This window comes from Eimeria maxima, genomic scaffold (assembly GCF_000499605.1).
Source record: "Eimeria maxima Weybridge genomic scaffold, Emw_scaff501, whole genome shotgun sequence".
NCBI lineage: Eukaryota > Apicomplexa > Conoidasida > Eucoccidiorida > Eimeriidae > Eimeria > Eimeria maxima.
In genome coordinates, this window is record NW_013566553.1 from 1 (window position 1) to 24,424 (window position 24,424).

General features: G+C 48.9%; 5 protein-coding genes across 5 annotated transcripts; 2 read left to right on the forward strand and 3 right to left on the reverse strand.

Moving 5' to 3' along the window:
• Positions 1–1,094: 1,094 nt before the first annotated feature.
• On the reverse strand, positions 1,095–2,312 carry EMWEY_00035570 (SAG family member; the record flags this gene model as incomplete). Its single annotated transcript, XM_013482061.1, has 5 exons — positions 1,095–1,248; positions 1,346–1,546; positions 1,675–1,769; positions 1,869–2,035; positions 2,204–2,312. 5 exons carry the CDS (start codon positions 2,310–2,312, stop codon positions 1,095–1,097), a joined length of 726 nt encoding a protein of 241 aa, XP_013337515.1.
• Positions 2,313–6,137: 3,825 nt separating this feature from the next.
• EMWEY_00035580 (actin depolymerizing factor, putative) lies at positions 6,138–6,844 on the reverse strand (the record flags this gene model as incomplete). Its single annotated transcript, XM_013482062.1, has 2 exons — positions 6,138–6,298; positions 6,649–6,844. The coding sequence occupies 2 exons, from the start codon at positions 6,842–6,844 to the stop codon at positions 6,138–6,140; spliced, it is 357 nt and encodes a 118-aa protein (XP_013337516.1).
• A 675-nt stretch (positions 6,845–7,519) lies between these two features.
• EMWEY_00035590 (hypothetical protein, conserved) lies at positions 7,520–9,186 on the forward strand (the record flags this gene model as incomplete). The annotated part of the gene is made up of 4 exons (XM_013482063.1): positions 7,520–7,617; positions 7,950–8,007; positions 8,191–8,352; positions 8,872–9,186. The coding sequence occupies 4 exons, from the start codon at positions 7,520–7,522 to the stop codon at positions 9,184–9,186; spliced, it is 633 nt and encodes a 210-aa protein (XP_013337517.1).
• A 2,170-nt stretch (positions 9,187–11,356) lies between these two features.
• On the reverse strand, positions 11,357–12,982 carry EMWEY_00035600 (hypothetical protein, conserved; the record flags this gene model as incomplete). The annotated part of the gene is made up of 4 exons (XM_013482064.1): positions 11,357–11,881; positions 11,994–12,125; positions 12,315–12,461; positions 12,800–12,982. 4 exons carry the CDS (start codon positions 12,980–12,982, stop codon positions 11,357–11,359), a joined length of 987 nt encoding a protein of 328 aa, XP_013337518.1.
• Positions 12,983–13,473: 491 nt separating this feature from the next.
• On the forward strand, positions 13,474–20,102 carry EMWEY_00035610 (aconitate hydratase, putative; the record flags this gene model as incomplete). The annotated part of the gene is made up of 9 exons (XM_013482065.1): positions 13,474–13,669; positions 14,010–14,118; positions 14,979–15,665; positions 16,351–17,262; positions 17,673–17,844; positions 18,460–18,660; positions 18,993–19,195; positions 19,549–19,685; positions 19,915–20,102. 9 exons carry the CDS (start codon positions 13,474–13,476, stop codon positions 20,100–20,102), a joined length of 2,805 nt encoding a protein of 934 aa, XP_013337519.1.
• Positions 20,103–24,424: the final 4,322 nt, after the last annotated feature.

A 24,424-nucleotide genomic window follows, 5' to 3' on the forward strand; every position in this document is an offset into this window, starting at 1 on the left:
ATGCATCCCACGTATCGAATTCCTATCTCTGCAAATACCTTCCTAAAAGTTATAAAACACGCCACTCCGATTAGTGAAGGTCCCAAAAGCCCCCCATCCCCAAAGGGGGGACGAGCTGCGAGCCTCACCGTAAGAGGCAAGTGCCGCTAGTCCACCGGCCCTAAACTTGTCCATTCGACCACAATTTGACCCAAACGCTCCCCACTAAATACTAAATATTTTTTTATTGTTCCTTATAACGAATTCACTCGCCATAGGCTAAGCGGAGAGCCAAGTGTTGTGCCCGTGCACGAGAGCCGACTCCTCACAGCCAGCACTGACCTTCCCCTGGGTCGAGGCGGTAGATATGTTATTCTTGAGTTTTCTCCCACATAAAACGGACTCAAATACTTTTTAAGTACTGCTATTTGATTATTTCGGCTTATTTAAGGGACATCCGTCGATTTTCGACTAAAGGGGAGGAGTGTGCAACTATTTCGTTTGCATTCGAGCTGCAGGTAGTGGGAGCAGAGTTCGCTGTTCGTTACACTTCAAGGCTGCCCTAGGAGATTTAGAACCCGAGATCTCTTGAGATTAAGTTGATTTCACCACTGCAGGTGCCATTAAGTCACTTCGTTTGAAGAACCCTGTCGTCCCAGGCAGACACACATGTGCAGGTCAGCAATGGAAAGATATTAGGGAGTAAGCAAGGACAGGAGGGAACATTCTTATGACCATTTCGCTACTCTACTAAAATCTAGCGTACTTCAATTTTACAATTCATCTTAGCAATCTATTGACAATCCAATTCTAGATTAACCATAGGAACGTGTCAATAGTGATTGAACTGATGAACGCTGTGTTCGGAAATAGCAACGAAAATGTCTTTGTACAAAAATGCCGCTGTCACTTATGGGTCCAGCGACATGATCTTGCTGCAGCGAAACGTAGCTGCTGCAATGCCACTTTTGCATGACTAGGCATGCAAGTGACGTCCAAAAGGTCGGAGTGAGATGCTTCTGCCCATATGCTGAACGGAAGTTAACAACCTGAGGTCGTCGTGTGTTGCCTGCAAACTCTGAAGCCTAACTACTTCATCCAGCTGGACTTTGCCTCTATGCAGCAGTAGTTGCGATAAGGGCGACCAAGCTGGCTAGAAGAACGGATGGGACGGCAATGGATGAACCGCCGGTGGTGCCCTTGAGTTCCTCTTCCTTCATATCCTTCAGTTTCGTTGTTCGTTCCTTAAGCGCTAGGTAGTAAGGCTTCCTGTAAAAAAAAAAACAATAAAAAATTAGACATTTTGGGGACGCATTTTGCAACTATGCACCCTTTGCCATGTGAAAATGTTAGACCCAAAACTTACTCGAAGGGAGCATTGTTCAACTGCGGTGCAGGATCCATCTGACAAACTAGGAAAGCCGTATCAGTTTCAGCTGCGTCTTCGGCGCAAACTGCTAAGGCACAGCCAACACCGTTACTTTTGGACCAGAGGAGGTTTGCGAGGTTGGCGCCATTCGCGTCAGACCAAACGTTGGTCCAACTCGAGGGATATGAGGCCAAATCTCTGAAACAGCCAGATATACTCACAATTCAAAAAAAAAATTGAGGTTTAAGGCATCTGTACATACTAATACCTGCATGAAATACTCACTGTATCTAACCGTACGGGAAAGTAAGCACAGACATGCTTACCCGACTTTTAGCCCATCGTCAAGTACCTTCTGTATCATCTGGCGATAATCTGGCCCAGCAGCTTTTGAATATCCAGTATGAAGCGTGGTTTTGTCCTGGAAATACACAGAGCGGAAGATGAAATATGTGTTGCAACTTGCGGAAAATCACATGGGGGTCTAACAGCGCCTTTATAGAGTGATGAATTAACTTACGAGCGTGGAGTGGAATTGCATTGAGGAACACTCAGAGCCGGTAAGTGCGGTTGCCGACGTATTCAAAGCTGTCTTCAGGGTTTCCTCGAGAGTAGATTTCCTCTCCAATGAATTAATATTCACAGTAAGATCACCATTGCGGGCCAGGTTAAGAGTCGTGTACGCATCTGCGCACGGCACACGCAACACCGTGGATGCCACAAGTTAACACGACCTGTCTGCAAATTGCGAGCGTTATGCGCACAATCAATGTACTGCCAAAACGATACCGCCCTAACGATTGCAAAAAAACAAAGAAATAAGGCAACGCAAATGGAAACACGGAATATGCTTACCATCGCCAACAGGCTTGACTACGAATGTCAATGCTTTGGCATCCGCTCCCGACTGCATCCCACACAGCGCCACGAGGCAAAGAGCGGACGCCTTGAAAAAAGACCCCATTGTCAAACAAATAACGTACAATAAAATATGAACAAAAATTGAACCGACTTTACAAGGGGCGCACAACAGAAAAATTGTTCTGATGGGTGGAGTCCACCCACGGGGAGGCCGCGGGCTCAAGAGGCCGTTCCCGTTCCGCGGTGCACACATCCAGCCAGGCGGCCACCTGGTGCGGACGCGGTGGGCAGTTGTACTCATCTCATGTGCAGTTTGGGACTTAAATAAAATAAGATATTGAAGTTAAAATTAATTTGGGACGAGGAATTGGCAACAGAGGAAGCAGTAGTGCTTTGCGTCTTTACAGCGTCTTGCCTCGGATCAGACCAGCCTCAACGCACTTGGAAGACATTGCACATATTCCGCAAGATGAATTCCTCCAAATTGATCAGATTACACATGAATGCATAACATATAACGCTTCCTAAAACCAAGGCAGAATCCCCATTTGTTGCACCCAGTTTGTTGCACCCAGTAATCTCGCTGTGTCTTTGGGAGCCAGCACGCTCTACTGCTAGCGGTACCTGCAGGTAACCAGCTTGAAAGTCCTGTCCTCATTAATCCTTCTTCATAGACAAAAATAGAGTGATTCACTGTAAAACTTTTTTGCGTTATGGTCATAGATACCCCGAGCTTTTGTCGTGTAGCATGGATGATGCCATCCGGACGAAAGTGATGAGTCGCGCAGGCGGTAGTCCTCGACAGGTGCAATACAGACGAATTCTACAAGGACTGAGGATATCCAGCAGATCCAGCACGCACACACTATTCCAGAGCTGCCAGAGGGCCTGGGAAGCCGCGAGCCAGCCGACCTTGAGTAAGTTGTAGCGCACCTTGCTGCATCTACATCTTCACAGCAACTCCATCTGCAACAACGACCAGGCCCCATCTTCCGAAACTGGCTAATTAATCACCCACCTGATATACACATATAGACACTTTCTAGAAATCACAGCTTTGGCTCACGTTATAATTGACCGGGTCCTAGGGAAGAACACGAAATTGCCTTGATATGAGCAATAGACACAGGGTTAGCTAGTCCACCAACTCGCGAAATCAATCATCATTTAAGCTCTATCCGATTCAAAAATCCCATACAGGCTTCTATGAAAGTCGTGATGACTCAGCGACTACGCCAGTCATACATTGCTTCATGGGGACCGGCTTCAGGCATGTTTGGGGATGTCGTGCTCGCTTACAGCTGACAACGTACCAACTTTGCGGCATTGTATCTTGCAAAACAGTGTTTTACCCATGATACAGGGATATGAGGAATGGTAACTTCGGCTGATCTCAGTTTTCAGTTGACCCTCTGGGTCTATTCCCTTTGACTCTGTGCTGGTGAGCCAAAATATGGCAAGCAAACTAACATTCTGATAAAGTTATGTTCACACGAGACGGTAATTTCTCGTTCTTCATCCTAGCTTTTGCCTATCTGTAGCAACCGTGTGTAACCCACAGTTGAAGGGTTTGTCTGTTGCCCCACATGCGTACATGCGTATTGTTCTCTAGAAAGTATTCCCTTCTGAGAAGAGGCGAGGAAAACGGCTGGAGACAGTGCTTACTAAGCTGTGCTACATATAGAATCAATGCGTTACCAAACAATAAAAGAACAGGCTCTGAGCAACTCCCAGGGGCATGAAGGACTCAACAGTTTCTATGGTCATCCACGACAAACGTGCCGGTTCTGGCTAGCCAGCCATCCAGCTAGCTAGGATGAAGAACGAGAAATTACCGATAGTCAACTGTAGTTTCCTCATCTTGATAGACGAACCCTACGTGGAATATTGTCCTTCTGAACAGTCAGTGAGGGGACAGAGGTTTTTTCTGGTTAATATTAAACTCTTTGATTTAGTTCTGGCATACTCTGAAAAAGCCTAGCACTTTTCTCACCATTGCTGCGCCGAGGGTCATACTGGTGCACGTTTTCCGGAGACTGCACCTTGCTTCTCAAGTTTTCGCTTCACAGAAAGCAATAAAGGTTGAAAAAGAATAGTTGCGGTACTGGACGAGAGAAAGGAGAGAAAGACCGAGCTCAATCCGGCTGAGTCCCAGCAGACCCCTGCCGCAGAGGGCCCAGCAAAGCAAAAGGCGGCCTTAGCAATTTGAAATGAGCTTCATGTCACATCTAATATTATTTTTTTAAATGCTTTATAAAAAGCAAACAAAATTAAAAACAAATTAAATGCACAGTATAACACCAGAAGTGTTACTACGAGAATGCAACGGAGGGCCTATTGGGCTGAACCCAGCTGAACAAATATGCTTTCACGGTACGAGACACACGAGTCCACAATATAAAACTGTCCACAAAGTGGTCTGAGGCTTCCACTTTGTTTGATCACATTACACCTTTGTGTTATGCACCGGCGGGTGTAACATTGCCCGCCTCAAGGCGGCATTGTATGTCTTCTACTGGCTTGTAGGTTTTCTGCTGGAGGTGAAGTACTCGTTAATAACAGTTATCTGGGGTGTGTTCGGGAGGGGTTTAAGGTTACAGGGTCTGGTGCTTGCACTGGTCTGGCCCCACGAGGGAAACTGTTGAACGCTAGGTGTACAGTTTATACGAGTATCACGATCTCCCAGCAGGTTGGCGACCTAGCGACCAAGCACTTGTTTAGCATCTTTTTATAGTGTTAATTCATGAAGTAAAGTGGGGCTGTGTGGTGGCTGGTTGTCCTTGCATGGGGGCATATCTTCCCCGTACACATCGCGATGCAACGAATTTTCAGGTGGCGTGAGGGAGAGGAGTTCTTCCGAGATCTTATTTCAAGCATGTGACTCTTTTGCCGCTTACACAATGTTGCTACGAGGAGTCCCGTTGTAGCAGTAGTAGCAGAAGTGTGGCGGAAACTCCGGTCACCACATCTTCACCATTGTCCTCCTGCCGCTCAGGCATCTGGATGCTGGATAATGATAGTTCTTCATCTTCTAAGCAGTTTTGTCAAGTTACAGCTTATGGGAGTTATTTTACATCCCGAACACACCCGGTTTGCGAAACCAGAGGTCCGAAACCGGAGGTCCTCATACAAGCCAAATTTATGTACGTGCTCGCATATGCACAGCATGTTTGCGATGCGTGCTCGCATATGCACAGCATGTTTGCGATGCCTGCATGGTCCGTTCCGTTTCGGCTCTTTTAGTTTAAAAAGCGCCTCCCTTGTGCCCCCTCCGTAGCCTATAAATACTACCGCAATTGCATCTATTGCTAAGTGTCTAAATGCACCTCCCGCCGTACCAACTGGCAAGCCACCCAGTGTCCTGGCAACTAGTTATTCTTCTGGAATTTCGGTCCTTTCACCCCACTACGCTTTAAACTCCCACTCAGTACGTCCCCCCTTCTATCGGGATTGCAACCATGTGCTGCAACCCTCCAACTGCCTTTCTCGCTCTTTGTACTCGCAGTCAAAAATATACAGATCCTAGCAGAGCAACAGCTCTAAGCAACGCCCTCCCTCCTTTGTGCATGTTCACTAAGCTCCTACTCTCCGTACCGATTTTTGAGAGCCGCTGTCACTCATTTAATCCGATTTGTTAATTGTTTCTTTCGACCGTTATGCTGCCCTGCAGCAGAAGGCACCAGCTGCAGCTCAGTTACGCTGTGACGCCCACAGCAAACTCGCCGCCTGTTCGTCTGATGACTCCTCGGCAGCTCAGACGCTGCGATGGGCCAAAGAAACAAAATCAGAACCACAAACAGCTCAACTGACAGAGAGCATATTCACAACACCATAACACCACCCCAATGCATTAACTCTACTGTCCCCCTCTGCAGCAAATGCATCAGCGGCTGCTGCTGCGTCGTGCTGCTGGCGAATAGCTGCGCATCTAGTTAAGCACGCTGAGATCGCCCAGCTCGTGTGCCTCCAGCGTGGTGGCCATTGTGCCCTCCAGCTTCTTCCCAAGTGCGTCCTTCGAAGAGGAGTATATCATGCGGGGCTTCACGGGGGCACAGTCTGGCGACCAGAGGATGAAGTGGATGCGCTGCCCTGCATCGATACACCGCAATGAAACACCAAATCACCAAATAAGAAACTCTACCTGTAATAATCTGCTGAACAGGAAGTGTGCAGCAACGATGACCGGCGAGCGGGAGGCCTCAGCGGCAGCACACAAACCAACTGTGCAAAATGTGCAGGAGGCAGCTGCTTCCGAAGAAACACATGACACAACTTTTAAGGAGCCAAGTAACGGAATTCATAATGGTCAACGGGCCAAGCAACATGCACGCAGGAGCAGCAGCATCCACCCCAGGGACCGCCCGCAGCTGCTACGTGTGTGGTTGCTCCCGCTGCAGTAGTTGAAAGAAGACCAAAAATGCACAGATGTATATATTTACCTTCGTCATACACTGCGTATCTGCAATCGCTTGTAGGTAGTTCTTTGGAGAAGTCCTCCTTGCCGCTGGTCCCCTTCTTTTCCACCACAATTTCGTCATGGTCTATCTTGAAGATGATCCATTTGAAGGCATGACGCAACTTCAGCTCATTAAAAGTCGTCACGCAGATGTCATTAACGGGCATTCCGCTAGCCATTTTCAAGACTCAAATGGAATTCGCGAAAAAAAAGAAAGAAAGCAAATGATACTGATGATGATTCACCAGCACACCTCACTGCCGCCTGCACACGCACTGCGCTGCTGTGCTGTACGCACACCTGAACGATGATCTCAAGGGGGAACCGAGGCACTTGCGTGGCTGTTGTGGGCCCTTTTGTCGCGAGTTCTGAACACGCTATAACTGCGAAATGTAAATATCTTCAGAAGAAAAGAGAAACACACGAATTTTGAAAACAAACTTTGCTCTCTGATAGAGGGGTACGCCTGACAGCACCAGCCCTGCAGCGCTGTGCGTGCTGAGAGTACCTGCGTGTAGTTAGCCGGCTCCTGAGGTGTGCATACTCCCGAGTCAGCTACGCAATATCCCCCATTTTGCCAGCAATTTAAACCAAAATTGGATTAAAATAAACAGAATGCTTTTGTGGGCATTGATAAGCACTTATTCGGCAGGTTTATAGACGGCGTCTCTTTTACCGCCATCGCGTGGTGGTCTGGGGTTAAAGGAGGGCACCGCGGGGCCTACCCGAGGGCCCCAGAGCTGGAGTTGGTACTGTTAGGAAATCCGTCTTGCCCTTTCTGTTTTTTACTGGTGCTTTTGCTTTTATGACACTTCATCGTCTCTCTTCCTCCTTGTCTCGCCCCTGAGTACAGGATGGCGCGGAACTGCCTCAGGAGACGGGCCTTTGGCGCTGTCTGCGACCTGACTGTTCAAGATGTAATTTTTCTCTTTTTCCCCTGCACGTGGACAGTGTTCGCCACATGCTGTTTCTGTTACTATACCGTACACCCGACTGTTCACGATGAGTACGCAAGCATGCGACCACCTAGCGGGAGCTGCCTATGCTTCGACCTCCCTTTCCGAGCTACCCTTTTAGTGCTTCTTCGTAGTCTCAGTAATCATAAGCATACATTCTTGGAAAATACTTTTCTTCGAGGGTTACTGCTGTCTGGGGAGTAGTCTCGGGCCTCTGCTGTATTGGCCCTGCCAGCTGCATGCATGTACCCTCTCCTGCACTTAGAATATAGGGAGCCCCACCATTTTGCATAGGGGACACTCTGTGTTTATACTCCTTTTATCGCAGGAGCCCGAGGACGATACCCATGTACTGGAGCCTCATATCTGCTTTGCCCGCTTCCGTTGTAAGTTCCGTGCCTGCGGTGTCTGCTCCTGCTTTCTGGTTATATAGGCAGCTGTTATGGATAACCGAAAAGACAAGAAGAGAGCCCATGCCGCATATGTCTCTTCTGTTGCTTTTATTCTGCTTAATATGAGCATTCGTATGGACGTATTTTTGGGTGTATCTGTATGATGGCTGTATGCAGATGGCGTTTAACTACTACGTATTTCAGCGCGCAGCAATTATTCAGAACGGGTTATCGCGGTTCACGATTGGAGAGTTGTCCCAGGTGATGCGTTTATTCGGTCTGTTGGTTGTCTGCACCTTCTTGATCCTGGCCGTTGTCAGCGGGGTGCAGTTCTCGCAGGTGAGCCAGGCCTGAGGGTGGTTCTTGTTCCATCGATGAGCTTCTACCGGATGCTTTTTGATGGACGAGCCAATATGCATGTATTCTGTGTAGTGTGTAGTGTATGCTTTCGCCCTAGTGACATAGTGAGTATGGTATTTACAATTTGGGAGAGCTAGGTGCACACGTGGGCGTACGTATGCAGCGGAAATGAATTAATAAGGTAGCGCGCATGCTGTCTACGTACAAATCAACCCAAGCTTTACGTGTGTGTGTCATTCGTGTCTTCTAGTGGCTGTTCTCGCGTATTTTTGCATACCATTCATTGATGCGAATATGCATGCATTCAGTCCTGCGTACAAGCCCCAATAACGTTTCTCCTTAGCACTGAAGTTTCTTGGTGCAGCGTCGCATGCGGAGTGTATTTATTTATTCCGTGCTCTGGTGTGTCGATGAGTATTGAGCACCTCTTCCTAGGCCCGCATTTGTAGGCGCCAATGTCGCCAATGTGATATGTGTGTTTGCGCGCGCTTGTTGCAGTGTACGACCTGCAGCCACGACTGTTTTTCGGAGAATGCGTTTTGGTGTTTGGTGACGATGCTATGGTTGTTATGGATGGCTTGCTGTTCTCCCTCTCCTCGTCAACTAGCCAAGCTCGCATACACGCATGAGACTATAGCGAGCCTAGCAGCTGCAGCAGACGGCCGCGTGCTAGGCCGTGTAGCGATGGGCGACGACGCTACCTTCATGCCCGCAGACATACCGGCAGCTAGCGCAGACAACTTCCTGCGAGCAGGAGTACACCCGGACCTTGTCGCGCATGGCAAAGTAGCACCGGCAAAAACTGCAGATTAAATAGAGGGCAGAAACCAATCGAAGGCAACAAACCAAGCAAAGGTAACTGCGTGTTTAAAGGCAGAGGCACGGTACAGGATAGCAGCAAGATGGGCAAGCACAAAATGCAAGACGGGGAGTCCAGCGGTCCAACTCAGTTTACAGTGGAGGACAACCAGACGAACGCAGCGGCAGAGGCCGGGGCGACGATGCAGACAAAAGAACACCTCCTGTTGGCTGTTTAGCTGGTGCCTCCACATACACGCATGTATATGTATGCGAACTTAATATATGTGATGCATGCCATCTGCATTCCTTTTGCAGCGGCCGGTGCAGCCAACAGCTTGGGTTTTTAGGGGACGGGTACCGTCTGCTCTTGGTCGTGAAGGCAGGCGTCTTCCCGTGTTTGTGATGTGTACTGATTGAGCAAGAAACAGCCGCGGGTGTGAACCCCCATGTGCGCCAGAGGCATGCATGCATGCATGCATGAATGTGCGTTGAATATCCACGCATGCATGTTTGTATGGCAGAGTATATGCATGCACGCCTCCACTTTAAAGCGGGCGGAAAATAAAGGCCAGTGTTTTTGTGTTCTGAGGACTTAATATTTTTTTTTAATTTGTTAGTTACGCGGCTTTCCAGGGAATTAGTCTTGGTGCGCGTGTAACTGCAGCTCGCTGCTTGCTAGGTTGCTAGTTAGGTAGCCAGGTAGCCAGAGGCTGCCTAGAGGGCAAGTTTATTAGCTGGCGATCCAGTTATGAATCTAGCTCCTTGCAACAGCCTCTTCAATACGGCTGCGGCGCTGCGAGGTGGGGGAGGCAGTTGAGGTGTATTTGCAATACCTTGGCCAGGAGGACGGCTACTTGTGTTGCCATTTCATGGGTTACAGCAGGACAGAGTTCGCTAACTCGAGGGTCTGCGTCTTTCATCTTCGAAGCATTGTTTAGAGATACTGTTGGGGATTCGAGTTTTATGGGACAGATTGAGGGGCCTCACCCTATCGACATTACGCTGCATGCTCTTCAGCAGGACAGTAATATCTGGCAGGCAAAGATGGGTGTCTGCACACTGTAGAAGAGCAAGTGAACTACAAACGGTGCACTACCTGCTGCGGTTTCTCGAGTACAGCAGCCCCTCAACAATACCAAGGAGTGCTTGACCTGCGACGACAACCGCTTCCTGGTTACGTGTATGGCATATTTCTGTACGTGTCCTCACGCATGCATATTAATGTTGTTGCACTCCAATGAACGTTCACGGCTACAAGACATTAAGAAGGGGCTCTGTTTCTATCTGCTTACTTCTCACTCATGAGAAACATCGACTGAAACGCATCCGTCCCGCTCATTGGCCCACGTTGGCAGTCGCCGGCGTCGATCCCCCCTTCGATAATTCCCCAAATATCTGCCAACGCATTTCGATGCATTTCGTGGTATTGCGTGACAAGACGAAGAGTTCAATATGACGCTTCACCCTCTAGGTACTCTTGAACTGCACCGTAAGGACCACCACCATCTTCATGGCCGCCAGTACTCACGCAAATTTCGTTCACTTCTTTCGCGCCTCTGCTGTAGGCGGCGAGCGGGTTCACGAGAGGGAAGCCTAACGCTTCTGTAACAATTGAAGGGCAAACCAACAGAAAAATGAAATGATTAGGCATTGCTTGTAGTCAGTAGGATGATAAACAGTCTGATTACTACCAACTGGCAATTTAATTCCGCCTCACGCACTGGCGGAACAAGAACAGCGGCCAATCCGTGTCAAGTTTCAGCTGTGCATACACCCCAAAGAGTAGCCTGCTACCAAAGCACCAAAGGCTATTTTGATGGGCTTTCAACTGCGAGGTGTTTGCGCATTGTTGTATCCCATTTAAAAGGCGTAAAACACAAATTAACTCCCTACTCCGTAGGTCTGTGCGGCCTACTATAGACATCCAGCGATCGACAAGTGACCCGAAAACAAGGAGCACAAATATCTACAACGCCAATTGTCCTGTAAATGTCTGCATTTTTTCGTAGCTTATGCTACCTCGTTCTGTGCTGGATTACGGAAAAACTCTTGACTCGCAAATGCGACAACGACAAGGCAACAAAGTCGAAAGGCAACGGCTGCGTGTCTAGACACATACCATATTGATGTGCTCACCACAAGTGCGCACCGACAACAGACACACAGTCTAACGACCCGATTTCTATGCAACAACTTTTCTGTGTTTCGAGCTGTTGGCGGGAGGTGGCAGGTCGGCAGCTTCAGCCTCTAAGACCCAATCTCTGAGAAGCTTAGATGTTGGGAGTGGTGCGAGTACTTCGTGTTTCCTTTTATTCGAAGCGTGACTTGCTGGCGTGCCCGTTGTATTTTCAGGGGTTGTGGCCTTCGGCTTCTCCGCCTCCTCTTTCGCATCGGTCTGAGCAGACGACGGAGTGACGGTGCTGCTACCTGAGGCAGCACTGGGGCCTGCTGCGGCTGCTGCTGCTTTGTTTTTCTTCTTGGCCGCTAGTTTTGCTTGCTGCTGCAGCAGCGCCTTTTCCAGGAGCTGAGATGTCTCCTCCTCATCAGGAGAAAGCGGAATGAGGTCTTCTGTTGCATCATGCTCCTTAGCGCACATTGGACATACAAAAGAGCCCCTAATCTTCGGGCGCCCAGATTCCACGCTGGTGCTCTTGTTGTTGCTGCTGTTGCTGTTGCTGTTGCTGTCGAGTTTGTTACTTTCTCCATCCTGCAGACAAAATACGGGCGCAAACCCTCAAAATATGGTTCAGTCCCAAAAGCTAAACCCTCAACATGGAACCAAAAAACCCCAAGGAAAAAACCGCGCAATCGTAGAGCACCTTAAGCGTCATAGCTTCTAAGGCTCTGTTGGAAATGATGAAGCCGCAGGGCCAAACGATGGACGCGCGCACGCCACTGCTCAGGTCCGCGTTGGTGATGGGACAAACAGGGAAACCTGTGGATGCGTTAATCTGAAGATTAATAAAAACACACAGACACAGAAATTTGTGCACTAAAGACACCAAAAGAAATCCTCGGAGAAGGGAAGCAATTTTCAGAACCCTAGAAGGAAAATAAGCGCATGCGTACATGCAAAAATCGCCTAGAAGAAGGGGTTAGGCGGCCGATGGCCTGCATTGGTGCAGGCATGCACCTCTCACCTCAACACGTAGTTCTTTCATATCTTTAAGGGACTTAACGTGCCTCATGTGGGGGGGAAGAGCCTTCTCGAGTAGAGCCTTGATGACCGCCTCCTTGTTGTACAAACGGCCAATTCTACATGCCAGAAGTGGAGGTTGAAGTTTCTCCTGGAGCACAAGAGAAAAATAGACAAAGAAAACTCCAGGAGGCACCGGCCAATTTCAACTGTAAAACGACTTCTGAGTGTAAGCAGGGGAAGACCACGCATAGGAACAAACATCATATGCATATGCCACAAGAGAAAAGCGTGAAGGCAATACTCGACACAGGTTTGTCTCCACAAACCAGTGCTCCCAGGTGTATCTCCACCCATTCGATGAAGCGCTGCGTTCGCCTCTAGAAAAAAATTTTCTCCAGTTTGCGTATATATGTTTAAAAAATACCCCACAACATATAGTTCTACGTGAAACGTTGGCAAACTATTGAAGCGGGTAGGTTTGAATACCTGCGAGTAAGCACATGCAGAGCTGCGGAGATCGCGGCTTTCGTTTTTGCCCAATCGTTCGTCCCCTTCTCGTATTTGAGTATTTGGAGTATATCCCATTCCTCCTAAATTGCGGAGGAATTTAAATCCTTTCGTCCGCACCATCTCGGTGCGGTGTGAAAAAGAGCCGCCATCGCCCCCCATGCTGACCTGGGGAGGAGAAGGCAGTAGAAAAGAAGGGAGAAACGACAATACTTCGACGACAGTTATTGCAAATGAAAGAAATACATATGCTCAACAAATAAAAACAAGTAGAAGGATGTGGACGAACGAAGCAGCCACCGGAGAAGTTCTTGCGAAAGCCCCGAGGTTGACTGGCGGCTGCTTCGTTGCGCGGCGGTGTGTCTCAAGCGTGAGCAGATAAAACTCGGCTTTCCTCTGAAGATTTTGTAGATTAATTCGACTCATCAATCTGAACTCAAACGTCGCAAACAATTCCCCTTTACCTGAACGGGCTGCAGCCGCAGACGAGCCAGCAGCACTGAAACAAACAGCCATCATCGTTGCGTTATGGGCTTTAGCCATCTCTCAACTTCGCATCCTTCTTCTCTCTCCTTTCCTCTATTCTTCTTCACCTCAACACCTCACAGCTGCTGGGGCTGCTGCTGCTGCAAGGGCAACTGACACAGCGTAACATGCGGCAGCTACTGGTGGCCTCGCTGCGCTCACGGGGGCCCTGCGGTGTCTCCAACCGGGGCCCCCCAAAGGGCGTCCTTACGTCTTCCTTTATTTCTGGCATTCGCCGTTTTAGCAGCGGCCAGAAAGGGGCCGCATTCCGCAGCGCTTTAAAGACACTCGAGGGCACACAGAAGGCGTACTATGACCTTACAGGTTCGATCGCTGTTTGTATTTTCTTCTGTTATGTTGCAATACCACCAGATCAGACAACCTCCTGTGGCTGCTTTTTGTCCCGCTGCAACATGGGTGCCTCAGACACATCAGTTGCCGCCCGGTGGCGATGCCTGTGTTTTTGGAGGGGCCCAGTTCGTGGTAGTGGTCCTTGTTCTGTGGGGTACCCCTACAGCGAATCTGTGGAGAACAACGTGTGTATGTTTGTATTGGTGTTTATCTACGTGTCAGTGTATATGTTGAGTGCCTATGCAGAGGGCTTTTGATGCGATGATAACTTCTATCGTTGTATTGTGGGGGGTGTCTTCTGCTTTTGCTATAGCATTCGGGGGGGAACGCTACGAGGCGCTGCCATTTTCTGTGCGGATTTTGTTAGAGTCCGCCGTGCGGAACTGCGACGGCTTCCGGTGGGTCTTAGCCATTGCAGCAGTGTAAGGACTGCATGGGTCCACAGTGTGCCTTCGCTGCGTTCGCATGCGTGTTTATTGAGTCCATTATAATGCTTCTCTGATAGTGTCTGCGCTCTCATTTATGGAGTACATAGACTGTGTACGCTTTTGTTTAGGATACAAGCAGAGCAACGTCGGTATATGCATGTGTACAATTATGCAAACACACTTTTATGCGTGTGCGCGTATCTGCGGTTGGCTTTATAGTCTTAGGCTTATGCATGTTTGTAAATATACACGCATATGGTTTGATATATGTGTTCAATATGTGCGCATATGCATGCGTTTGTTCGTGTATACCTCTATATGCATATAATGTGCAAGACCAGCATACAGGCAACTGTCACCTCTCTGTACTCAGTTTCCCTCTTACTGCATGCGCAGTAAGATGTATATTCACAGCGTGTTTTGCACATACATGCGAGCACACACTGTGGATTTTTCGGGGTTACGGGGAGGGGGCGGCTTCTGCAGAGTGACGGAGGATGACGTGGAGCGAATTTTGAATTGGCCGAAGACGAGCAGAGAGCAGAAAGAAATTCCGTTTATTCCGGCTCGAGTTCTTCTACAGGACTTCACGTGGGGCTTCTCCCCAGCAGTGGCACCCTCCATATGACGCATTTCCGAAATTGGTGTTGGTTATTGTTGTTGGTGTGTTTGGGTTTTGTGCTTGTGTACCTTTGCTTTTGTTTATGCTTTCTTTTCTTAACCGAATTTTTGTTTGGTCATTGATTGGTTTGCTCGTTGGTGGGTGCACCTGTTCGTGGAATTGTTCTCCGTTTGACTAGTAATACATTGATTTATTCGCTTTCCGGACTGTTAGTTTGTGTCTGTGTGTTTAGCGGTGTGCCTGCTGTGGTGGATTTGGCTGCGATGAGGGACGCGATGGCCCGCCTAGGCGGCGACCCGCGCTTGATCAATCCGTTGGTGTCCGTGGACTTAGTGGTGGACCATTCGGTGCAGGTGGACTTCAGCCGCTCGTCTGCGGCTCTGCAGAAGAACCTCGAAAAAGAAATGCAGCGAAACAAAGAACGCTTCGCTTTCCTCAAGTGGGGCAGCAAGGCATTCGACAACATGCGCATCGTGCCCCCCGGATCCGGGATTGTGCACCAGGTTAACTTGGAGTTCCTGGCCTCCGTCGTCATGACGAACCGCAACAGCAGCAACTGCAGCAGCAGAGCCAGCAGCAGCGATTTGGAAGTGTTGTATCCTGATTCTGTCGTCGGGACGGATTCGCATACGACGATGGTGAATGGGTTGGGCGTGTTGGGTTGGGGAGTTGGAGGTATTGAAGCGGAGGCGGTGATGTTGGGGCAGCACATCTCGATGGTGTTGCCTGAGGTGGTTGGCGTTCACTTGACAGGGCAGCTGGGCCCGATGGTGACAGCCACCGACCTGGTGCTGACCCTCACAGAGAGGCTTAGGCGCAAAGGAGTCGTTGGGAAGTTCGTCGAGTTTTTCGGCCCAGGACTCCAACACCTATCCCTTGCAGACAGGGCCACGGTTTCCAACATGGCTCCAGAATACGGGTGCGCGCGGGTCCCTTGTGCCATCTCCTTAGCTGTTGTTAAAACCGCAGCGCAGCCAGTTGCTGTATCATGGTGTCTTGACACGAGAGGCGCATGCGCGGGCCAGACGATAAATGCACCAATTGTGCCACACTTGAACGGAAAGGCAACGAACGTAACAGCAGCTGCAAACACAAGCGCCAATTCAAAATGTTCATGCTGGTGTTGGTAAAGTTCTTGGGATGGGCTGCCTTCGTAGTGATTTTTTCATTTCGCTGCTGCTGTTCAATCGAACGGGTCGAGTAAAACTGGAGGATGTTGGCGGAGTTATTTCAGTGAACAATCGCCCAGTACGCGGCAGCAGTTGTATGCAGGGTGTATCACAAATATTTTTGCTATGTACTGTGCAGCATTGCGGTTGCCTGTGCACTGCAACAATCGGGGTCGTTGGAACACTCAGGCTGACCCTTCAAACGAATTCTGAGACATCGTAGCAGCAAAATTTCACCAATGCGCCTTAGCTGGTGTCAATTGTCGCCTGAGAATGAAGAGGGCTCTTCATTCGTGGCCGTGGGTCTATACGAAGTGCCGGTTGTTCAGGTATCTTTTATTCGTGTGCGTTGAGGAGCATATTGCGGGTTTAGGCTTCATTCGGGTTAAGGGTTAGTTAGGGTTTAGGCCTTATGCCTTGCGGGTGTATGCGTAGGGCCACCTGCGGCTTCTTCCCAGTGGACGAGCAGTCGCTGTTGTATTTGCGTATGACGGGTCGTCCTGCTTCCCACGTGGATCTAGTGGAGCATTACACCAAGGCAAACAAACTGTTTGCTGCAGCACCAGCACCGAAGCCATCACCTGGAGCTGGAGAAGGAGCAGGGGCTGAAGCATCTTCTCGCATTGCGTACTCCGATGTGTTGGAATTGGACTTGAGTGATGTGCAGCCTTGTGTGGCGGGGCCGAAACGTCCTCAAGACCGCGTGGGGGTTTCTGATGTTAAGAGGGACTTTCGATTGTGTTTGCAGCAGCCTGTCGGATTTAAAGGTTTTGGTTTGTCGGAGGCTCAGCAGCAGCAGGTGGTGCGTTTTCAGTTTCGAGGAAAGGAGTACGAGTTGAAGCACGGCTCTGTCTGCATAGCGGCCATCACCTCCTGCACCAACACCAGCAACCCCGGGGTGATCTTTGCTGCAGGTCTGTTGGCTAAGAACGCAGTGGCACGAGGGTTGAGCGTTGCTCCTTACATCGTCACGTCTCTCTCTCCTGGCTCGAAGGCCGTTTCTCAGTATTTGGAGGAGGCTGGTTTGCTGGAGGCTCTACAGGAGCTGGGCTTTTATCTCGCCGGCTACGGCTGCATGACTTGCATTGGAAACACAGGAGAGTTCGACCGCGAGGTGTCTCAGGCCATCCAAGAAGGAGACCTTGTGGTCGCTTCTGTCCTATCTGGAAACCGCAACTTTGAGGGACGCATACACCCCCTCACCCGCGCTGCCTACCTCGCTTCTCCTCCTCTTGTTGTTGCTTATGCACTTGCGGGGCGGATTGACATCGACTTCGACACCGAACCCATTGGACATGACAAAGAAGGCAAGCCCGTCTTTCTCAAGGACTTATGGCCAACCAGGGAGTAAGCCGAGCGTGCGTACCTGCAGCCTAATACACTGAGCCAACAATAAGATCTCCATAGCATCCTGCTGGTGCTGTGCAACAACCAAATTTAAGTGCCGTTGCTGTTTCTGTTGCCAGGCTGCATTGCCTAAGGTTTTCTGCTGCTGCTGCGCATTATCTTCGTACTGCTGGTGCTACTCAGTACCCTCATATAGATCGTGCCTCTTGTGCTGGTACTGCTAACTAGCCTCCTCTATAGTTTGATGCTGCATTCAGTGTGTCCACGTTGCATTTCAGTCGTCGGTTTGCTGGTGGGCAGACAGACGGTAGTCGTAAGCAGACTAGCTGGATACAGACAACCAACAGGCCACACATTCCATTCCGAGAGCTCCCTGTATGTTGCTGCTTGCTGCTGCTACTGTGTTCCAGTGAGGTCCAGCCAGTGATTGAGAAGTATTTGGGCCCCGACATGTTTAAGAGAGTTTACAGCACCATCACGCAAGGGACACCGGAGTGGCAGGCGCTGGAGACGTCGGATTCCCGTGTTTTGTATGATTGGCGCGATGACTCAACATACATTCACAATCCGCCGTTCTTCAAGGTCCGCTTCTATCGTTTTCTGCTTGTGTGTTTGTTTAACTTGTGTTTGCTTGTTCTTTTTTGTTAGTTTCACATGCTTTAGTTAACTGGTCATTCAGAATGGTAATACTGCGGCATTAACTGTCTACGTTACACTGTATTGTCAGAGAGCATAGTACCAACACATTGTGAATGCACATAATCCCAACGCTTTGTTAGCATACATCTTACCAGAATAAAATTACAGGCATGTGTATGGGGCTGCATGCAGATGTTCTCCCTCTGCACAACTTGGTTGCGCTCTGCCGTTTGACTCTTTCGTGCAGCAATCGCCTCATAGCATTCAACCCGACTTTTCGTTCCCTTTTTCATTGGCTGTCCTCCCCCAGAATGTTTATATTGCATCTTCTGTCTCTATGAGTATTGCTTACATGCTCCCTCACACGTATTTATACGCACAATCCCACTATGTCACTATGCATGTTAGATGTATATGTATGTGTCTGCACACTTGTCAAGACTGTATATATAAGTTTGTGCATACACATGTATACGCGTATATGTGCAGTATGCGCAAACATTCATATGCTTGCACGAACAGACCTGTTTATGCTTGCGTGTGTATGTGTAATGTTAGACGATGGAGCGGGCTCTACCGTTGATCCCGGACATTCGTTCAGCCTATTGCTTGTTGAGCGTTGGAGACTCTATCACCACAGACCACATCTCCCCTGCAGGCAACATAGCAAAGGACTCCCCAGCTGCCAAGTACCTTCAAAGCCTCGGAGTTGAACGTAAAGACTTCAACACCTACGGATCCCGAAGGGGCAACGACGAGGTGAGGGCAGGAATATCCATTAATGCCCCGAATATAAATATCACTGCAGGTTTCTTATTCTCTCCTTTTGCTTACTTCAACGAGGACAGTGTGCTTATGGCTTGCGTTGTTTACTTACGCGCTACTGCATCGTGTGTACTCGAAGTGTGTTGGAGAGGACTAAGTCGTTTGAAGAAATATCAAACCAGAATCAAGGGAAGCGAGTGCTGTAGGTGCATAATTTTGCCTTCCATATCAGGTATAAAGGCAGCGGTGTTTATATTTTTTGGTGTGTATGCTAGGCCATCTGGTGTGCATATATGGTGAGGGACATACTTTGTCTTTTGCTGCAGGTGATGGTCCGAGGAACGTTCGCAAATATTCGTTTGGTGAATAAGATGTGCCCCTCTGCAGGGCCCAAGGCAATGCATTTGCCGACCAACGAAATTTTGCCTGTCTCGGAGGTAGCTGAGCGGTATCGAGCAGAAGGCCAACCAATGATTGTCCTAGCAGGCAAAGAATACGGCAGTGGAAGCTCCAGAGACTGGGCAGCCAAGTGAGATCCGTGTGTATCAGTTGCTAGAGGACATGCCACAAGACAGTATATCCTAATGCTTAAACCATAAAGCCAGTTGCTGCCGTTTAAGCGGCATCAGATGGGCATTCGCAGAAGTGAACCCTAGAGTATTGGATTAAGGGAGGACCTCCCTGCACAGTCTAAGACTAAACCGAGAGATCCTAATGCACAGAGTCTTGATTATTGGCCTTTACGCAGTGAAATTGAGATGCTGCCTCTGTTATGCATATGTAAACATGAATGTAAAATCTGTGTGTAGTAGGTATATACTTTATGTTTACGAGAATTGTGTGGATTGTGCCTGTCTATGCGTATATGAATCCCAACTTTAGGGGTCCTTATTTGCAAGGAGTGAAAGCTGTTATAGCGGAGTCCTTTGAGCGGATCCACCGCAGTAATCTCGTGGGTATGGGTATATTACCTCTGCAGTTTCTAGAGGGGCAGTCTGCGGACACTTTGAAGCTGACAGGTAATTCTCATTCGTTTTCTGATGTGGCTGTGTGCACACCTGAGTGGCTCGCATGCATGTGGTCTCCTCTCTTGTGTCTTGCGTTCGGCGGGACACTTATCTGTTTTATGGGCATGTGGTGTGCCCGTTTTTTCACATGCTACTGCTGTTGCTTTTTATTCTACTGCTCTTTTGATACTACTCCTGGGTTTAGTTCATACGGTGCCCTGCTGTTGTTGGTCCTGCACAGGGCGGGAGCGCTTTAACATTGCTTTGAATGGAGGGCGGCTCGTTCCTGGGTCCATAGTGCGGGTGTCTACGGACTGCGGGAAATCTTTTGAGGCGAAGTGCCGCATCGATACTGACGTCGAGGTGGAATATTTCAGAAATGGAGGCGCTCTACACTATGTACTGCGCAACATGTTGAACAAAAGCTAGGTCCAGTTCCGCATATGCCTTTTGTACGTACACCTCAGGAGGTCTGAGGCAGGAGGGTGCGTCTTTGTTTTTACTCAAGCGCTCTCGCTTCCACGCATCGTAAGATCGTCCTGTCCAAAGTATTTGCTTATCGTGCTGCTCATCGCAGTGGGGCTAGGCATAGAGGCACAAATGGCTGCCTCCGCTGCTACAGCAGCAGCGAAAGGCAGCAGCAGCGGGTTATGTGGTGCTGTTGCTGCTGCCCCCCGATGTTACTCTGCGTATCTGCCGCAGAAAACAGTAGCATCCATCTCGTCTTCCGGGGGAGGGGCTCGGGAGCAGATGACAACACGGCTTTGTTGTGTATTATTGTTACAACTAGAGAGCTCATAGGCAAAAAACAACATAACTTGTATATATGTGTCCTTCCACGACCTTACAAGAACAGCCTCCCTAGGTTATATTCCCTGAACTGCTCCAGCAATGACATTAGGAATGGCTAAGGGCAGAGGGAGGCATAAACTCCCGAGTCCCAGTAAAAAGGCGGCAGAAGATCTTCAGTCTACTCCCGCTTTAAGGTTGATGGTTGCTAGTGTAGAGGGAGAGCTACTTGTCTATCTCCTGTCTGGTCCATCCATCCTGGATATATGTCCGTCCCCGATTCCCCTGCACTCGGTGTGTGTCTACTTCTGTTGTGTGCTGCACGTATTTGTGGTGTATACAAGCATGACGCTGGAGACTAGCCTTAAGCGGTGTGGCCCGCGCAAACTTCTGTTATTCGCTTAGATCATATTTGGGGGCTGACTAGCTAGATGGTTGGTTAGCAAAGCGGCTAACCACCCGGGTAGCTAGCTCGGTGCCACTTGTTGTTCCCCCTATCAGTTGATTGAAGCTTTATTCCTTGTGATCTCTTATTTGAAGAACATCCGGATAGCCTCCCTGCTTGCTGCCGCTACAGTATGTGCAGCCACCAGTGCAGGGCGGCATTATACAAGCTGCTGCGTTGCAACGCGGCAGGAAGGGTGATACTTCAATTGGAAAATAAGTTGAACTTGTTCGCCTCCCTTCAGTAGAGTTCAAGTGGGAGCGCGGAGTGGCTCTGGGAACAACGCAGTGGGGTTCTCATGTACCACCAAAAAATGGACCGGTTGCAAAGCAACGCCCAGCATTGCTGACTATTCGGGTGGGTAATCTAAATAATAAATTTACGAACTTTGGAGCGACGGAACACCTTTCTTTAGTTCACTGAAAACTGCGTTTGGTTGACCAGTATGCGTCTGTGTGCATTGCATTGTTCTGCAGTCAAAGGCGTCGCTTGTGGACCGCTAAGAAGCAAATAACAGCTAGATTCTTGAGTACTGTCACTCCTCATCAAGCTAAAGTAAACGCCTGTATTCAATTGCAAAAAGAGCAAACGATGCGTGCCAGCAGATCTGGCGGTACAAGCGTGGTCGGTACAGCAGACGGAGTGTGGATGCGGGCGTTGTATCCCCTTCCTCCGGGGTAACACAGCAAGAAAAACTCAAAAGATGCATTAATTTGAAGTTTGCAATACAATCGGGACAAAGGAGAATCTAAGGGTATTTTAAATGATCGGAGGAGCAGCGTCGGCACACCTCAAGCGGCTCGCTGCAAGCAGACTCGAAAGGAAGCTGCTGCCGAGGCAAACTCCGCCCTGTGGTGTAGACACACCTGAGACTTGCGTGTTCATAATTACGAAATTTATAGGATTTCTTCATTTATTTCACAAGTTGTTATCGTAATTCCCCCCTCTAGGCCCGTTCTTTTTCCCTCCTGGGGGTCTTCCTTTCCTTTGACTGCTTTCTGTGTTTGCCTGTGCTGTACATATCATCTTCTTCCCCACTGCCTGTTTATTGATTGATTTATATTCATCTTAAGACCCTAGCCATTCCGTAGCAATGGGTTGAGAGCCCCTTCCCTGCCTTGCTGCTGTTTTCCCTGCGTTGGTGCTGGAACTCTCCCGATTGACTCTGTTGCATCGAGAGTTAGACCGTTCACTTGCGCTTTTACCATCGTATTTCCCCCCATATTCAGCTGTTGTCATTATTTGATTTCCAGAAGCTCAATATCAGAGGCGCCGCCTTGATCCCCCTTCTCCCCTGTTTTTTTAACGCAGAAACTGTTTTTCTTTGCAGTCGCTGACGTTACGTGCAGCTGAACTGCGCAACTTACAAAGGTCTTGTTGAAATCGGAGCAAAAGCATCAACGGAAATACACCAAACTTAACCAAACCAAGGGCAGCTTATCTGCTTGTTTTTCGGGCTATGTGTGCTCCTCGGTTGATAATAACCAACAGCAGACGCTCTAGCACTCTCCTCTATATACCTGCCCATTTTCCTTCCTGCACCATCCTTCGTAGCCCTCTTCTACGTGCATCTCTCTGTTAGCAACTAAACTCCTCCTCGGTCGTCCGAGGGAACAAGCTTGTGGTGACAGGGGGGAGTAGAGGAGGTGAAATAGACGGACGGCGAATTCGAGAAGACGATTTCCAGTTAATACCTACGCCAAGAGGTGCCAACTTTCTGGCATCGCTCTATCTTCTACCTTCTTCACCACCCGCATTCAACGAGGAAGAAAATGGTGGTGTCGGGGTTTACTCTGTGAGTGTGCGTACACCAGAGCTGTGCATGCGGTATAGTTGCGTCTGTAACCATTTGTGGTTTGTCAGTAAATTGTACTCTGTTTGCGTTGTGCTTTCTGTCCAGGAACGACGCCATTTTGTTGTTTGCCTTTCTGTACTCGTCATCCGATGTTTTTGTCGAATGGGATTCGTTTGCAGCATGTGCTAAGCCTGTGCACTACTGGTTGTTGGGGTCATATGGGGCCCTCATTGCCTTCAGACTGTCCCACTACCTGGGGCAGTATTTATCAGACGTACGTTAGGGCAGTAGGATCTGTGCTTAGGCTAAAAGAGGGGAGAAAAGAAGAAAACAGGAGGCTAAGGATTGGTAGAAAGGTAGAGCATGGGTAGTACTAGAGGGCCTTATGTCACAGAGAGTAGGGGAAGACAGGCGGAGCGAAAAGGCAAGGCATAGTTTCTGTGTAGGTACAGTCTGTGTACGTGTGCACTTCTTTTTTCTTTGCTGTATATTTCTCTGAATAGGACGGAGAGGATTTTATGTTGTATAGGCAGCGGGGCCCTCCTTTCTGGGTGAATGTTCTCATCCTCGGTATTTTGTTTCCCTTCTTCTTTGGCTGGACAGTCGTGGGTACCTTTTGGTTTCTGGAGGTGCAGGAGGAAACGCCTTTCTGTGTGAGTAGACATTTTTAACAGCTGAAGACCTATACACAAGATCGGGGCGCCCTACCCAATGCCGTAACTGGGGTTCACGTAAGGGACGGGTGGTGCGAATGTGCTGGAGCGCACTGTCCTTGTGTGCAATCTGCCGTTGTCCTTTTGTGTTTGCTGCTTCTGTGTTGACATGCAGTTGCCACGAGAAAGTCACCCTTGGTTCTTCACCTTTTGGCTGGCGTTGTGTTACGTGTGGATTTTAATTTACATTATTTTTATTGGTGAGAGGCGGCGAGGGAAAGGTGTTGCATTGTTCTCTATACACCGCTTGTCCTCCACAACTACCGTGTGCAGTAGTTTTAAGCTTTGCTGTTCACGTGTAACATTTTCAGCAACGTTCAACACTGAGTTTGTCCCCATCTGTCGAAACAAGTTGAAACAAGTGTTGTGCCACATGCAGACCTACCAACCCACTTGCTGATACGCGCATCAGGACTCTTCTTCCCCACCTATTGCATGCATTTTTAAGTAACACAGAGGATGTTGATATTTTGCTCTTGTGCCTTAGTGATGGCAGCCATATTTGAATACCGAGCGAGGCGAATGGAGGCTGACCTACGTCTCCTTCAGAATGAAGATATGATAAGAAGGTAATCGAACAAGAACAACAAGTGTTAGTGGCATTTCAAACGCAGTTTTAATTTAACAGAAGAAATAAAATGTTGGCTCGCTTGAAATGGCGGTTGCCCTTTTGTCTGTGAGGCTGTTTAATAGGGTGCATCTTTCGTATATTTACTCTTTGCTTGCTCCAGCGTGTCGGGTGTGTGGTTGTTTGCTTCCCTTGATTCTTTGGTGGTTTGTTGCCGTTTGCCATGTGGACGGTTCCTCCTGTTTGTCGCTTGGGATTTTTTTCTCCGCTGTTTGATTTTCCTGTTTGCCGCGAATCACTTGGGAACCAAGTTGGCAGTATGCTGCTGTTTGCCGTTTCCGTGCTTCTGTTTAAATGCGTTCATTGAACAGACAGTCTGGTTTGTGCTTGCTGGGCCTACATATTGGGACGGGGAGTAGTCCGTTGATATACTATATACAA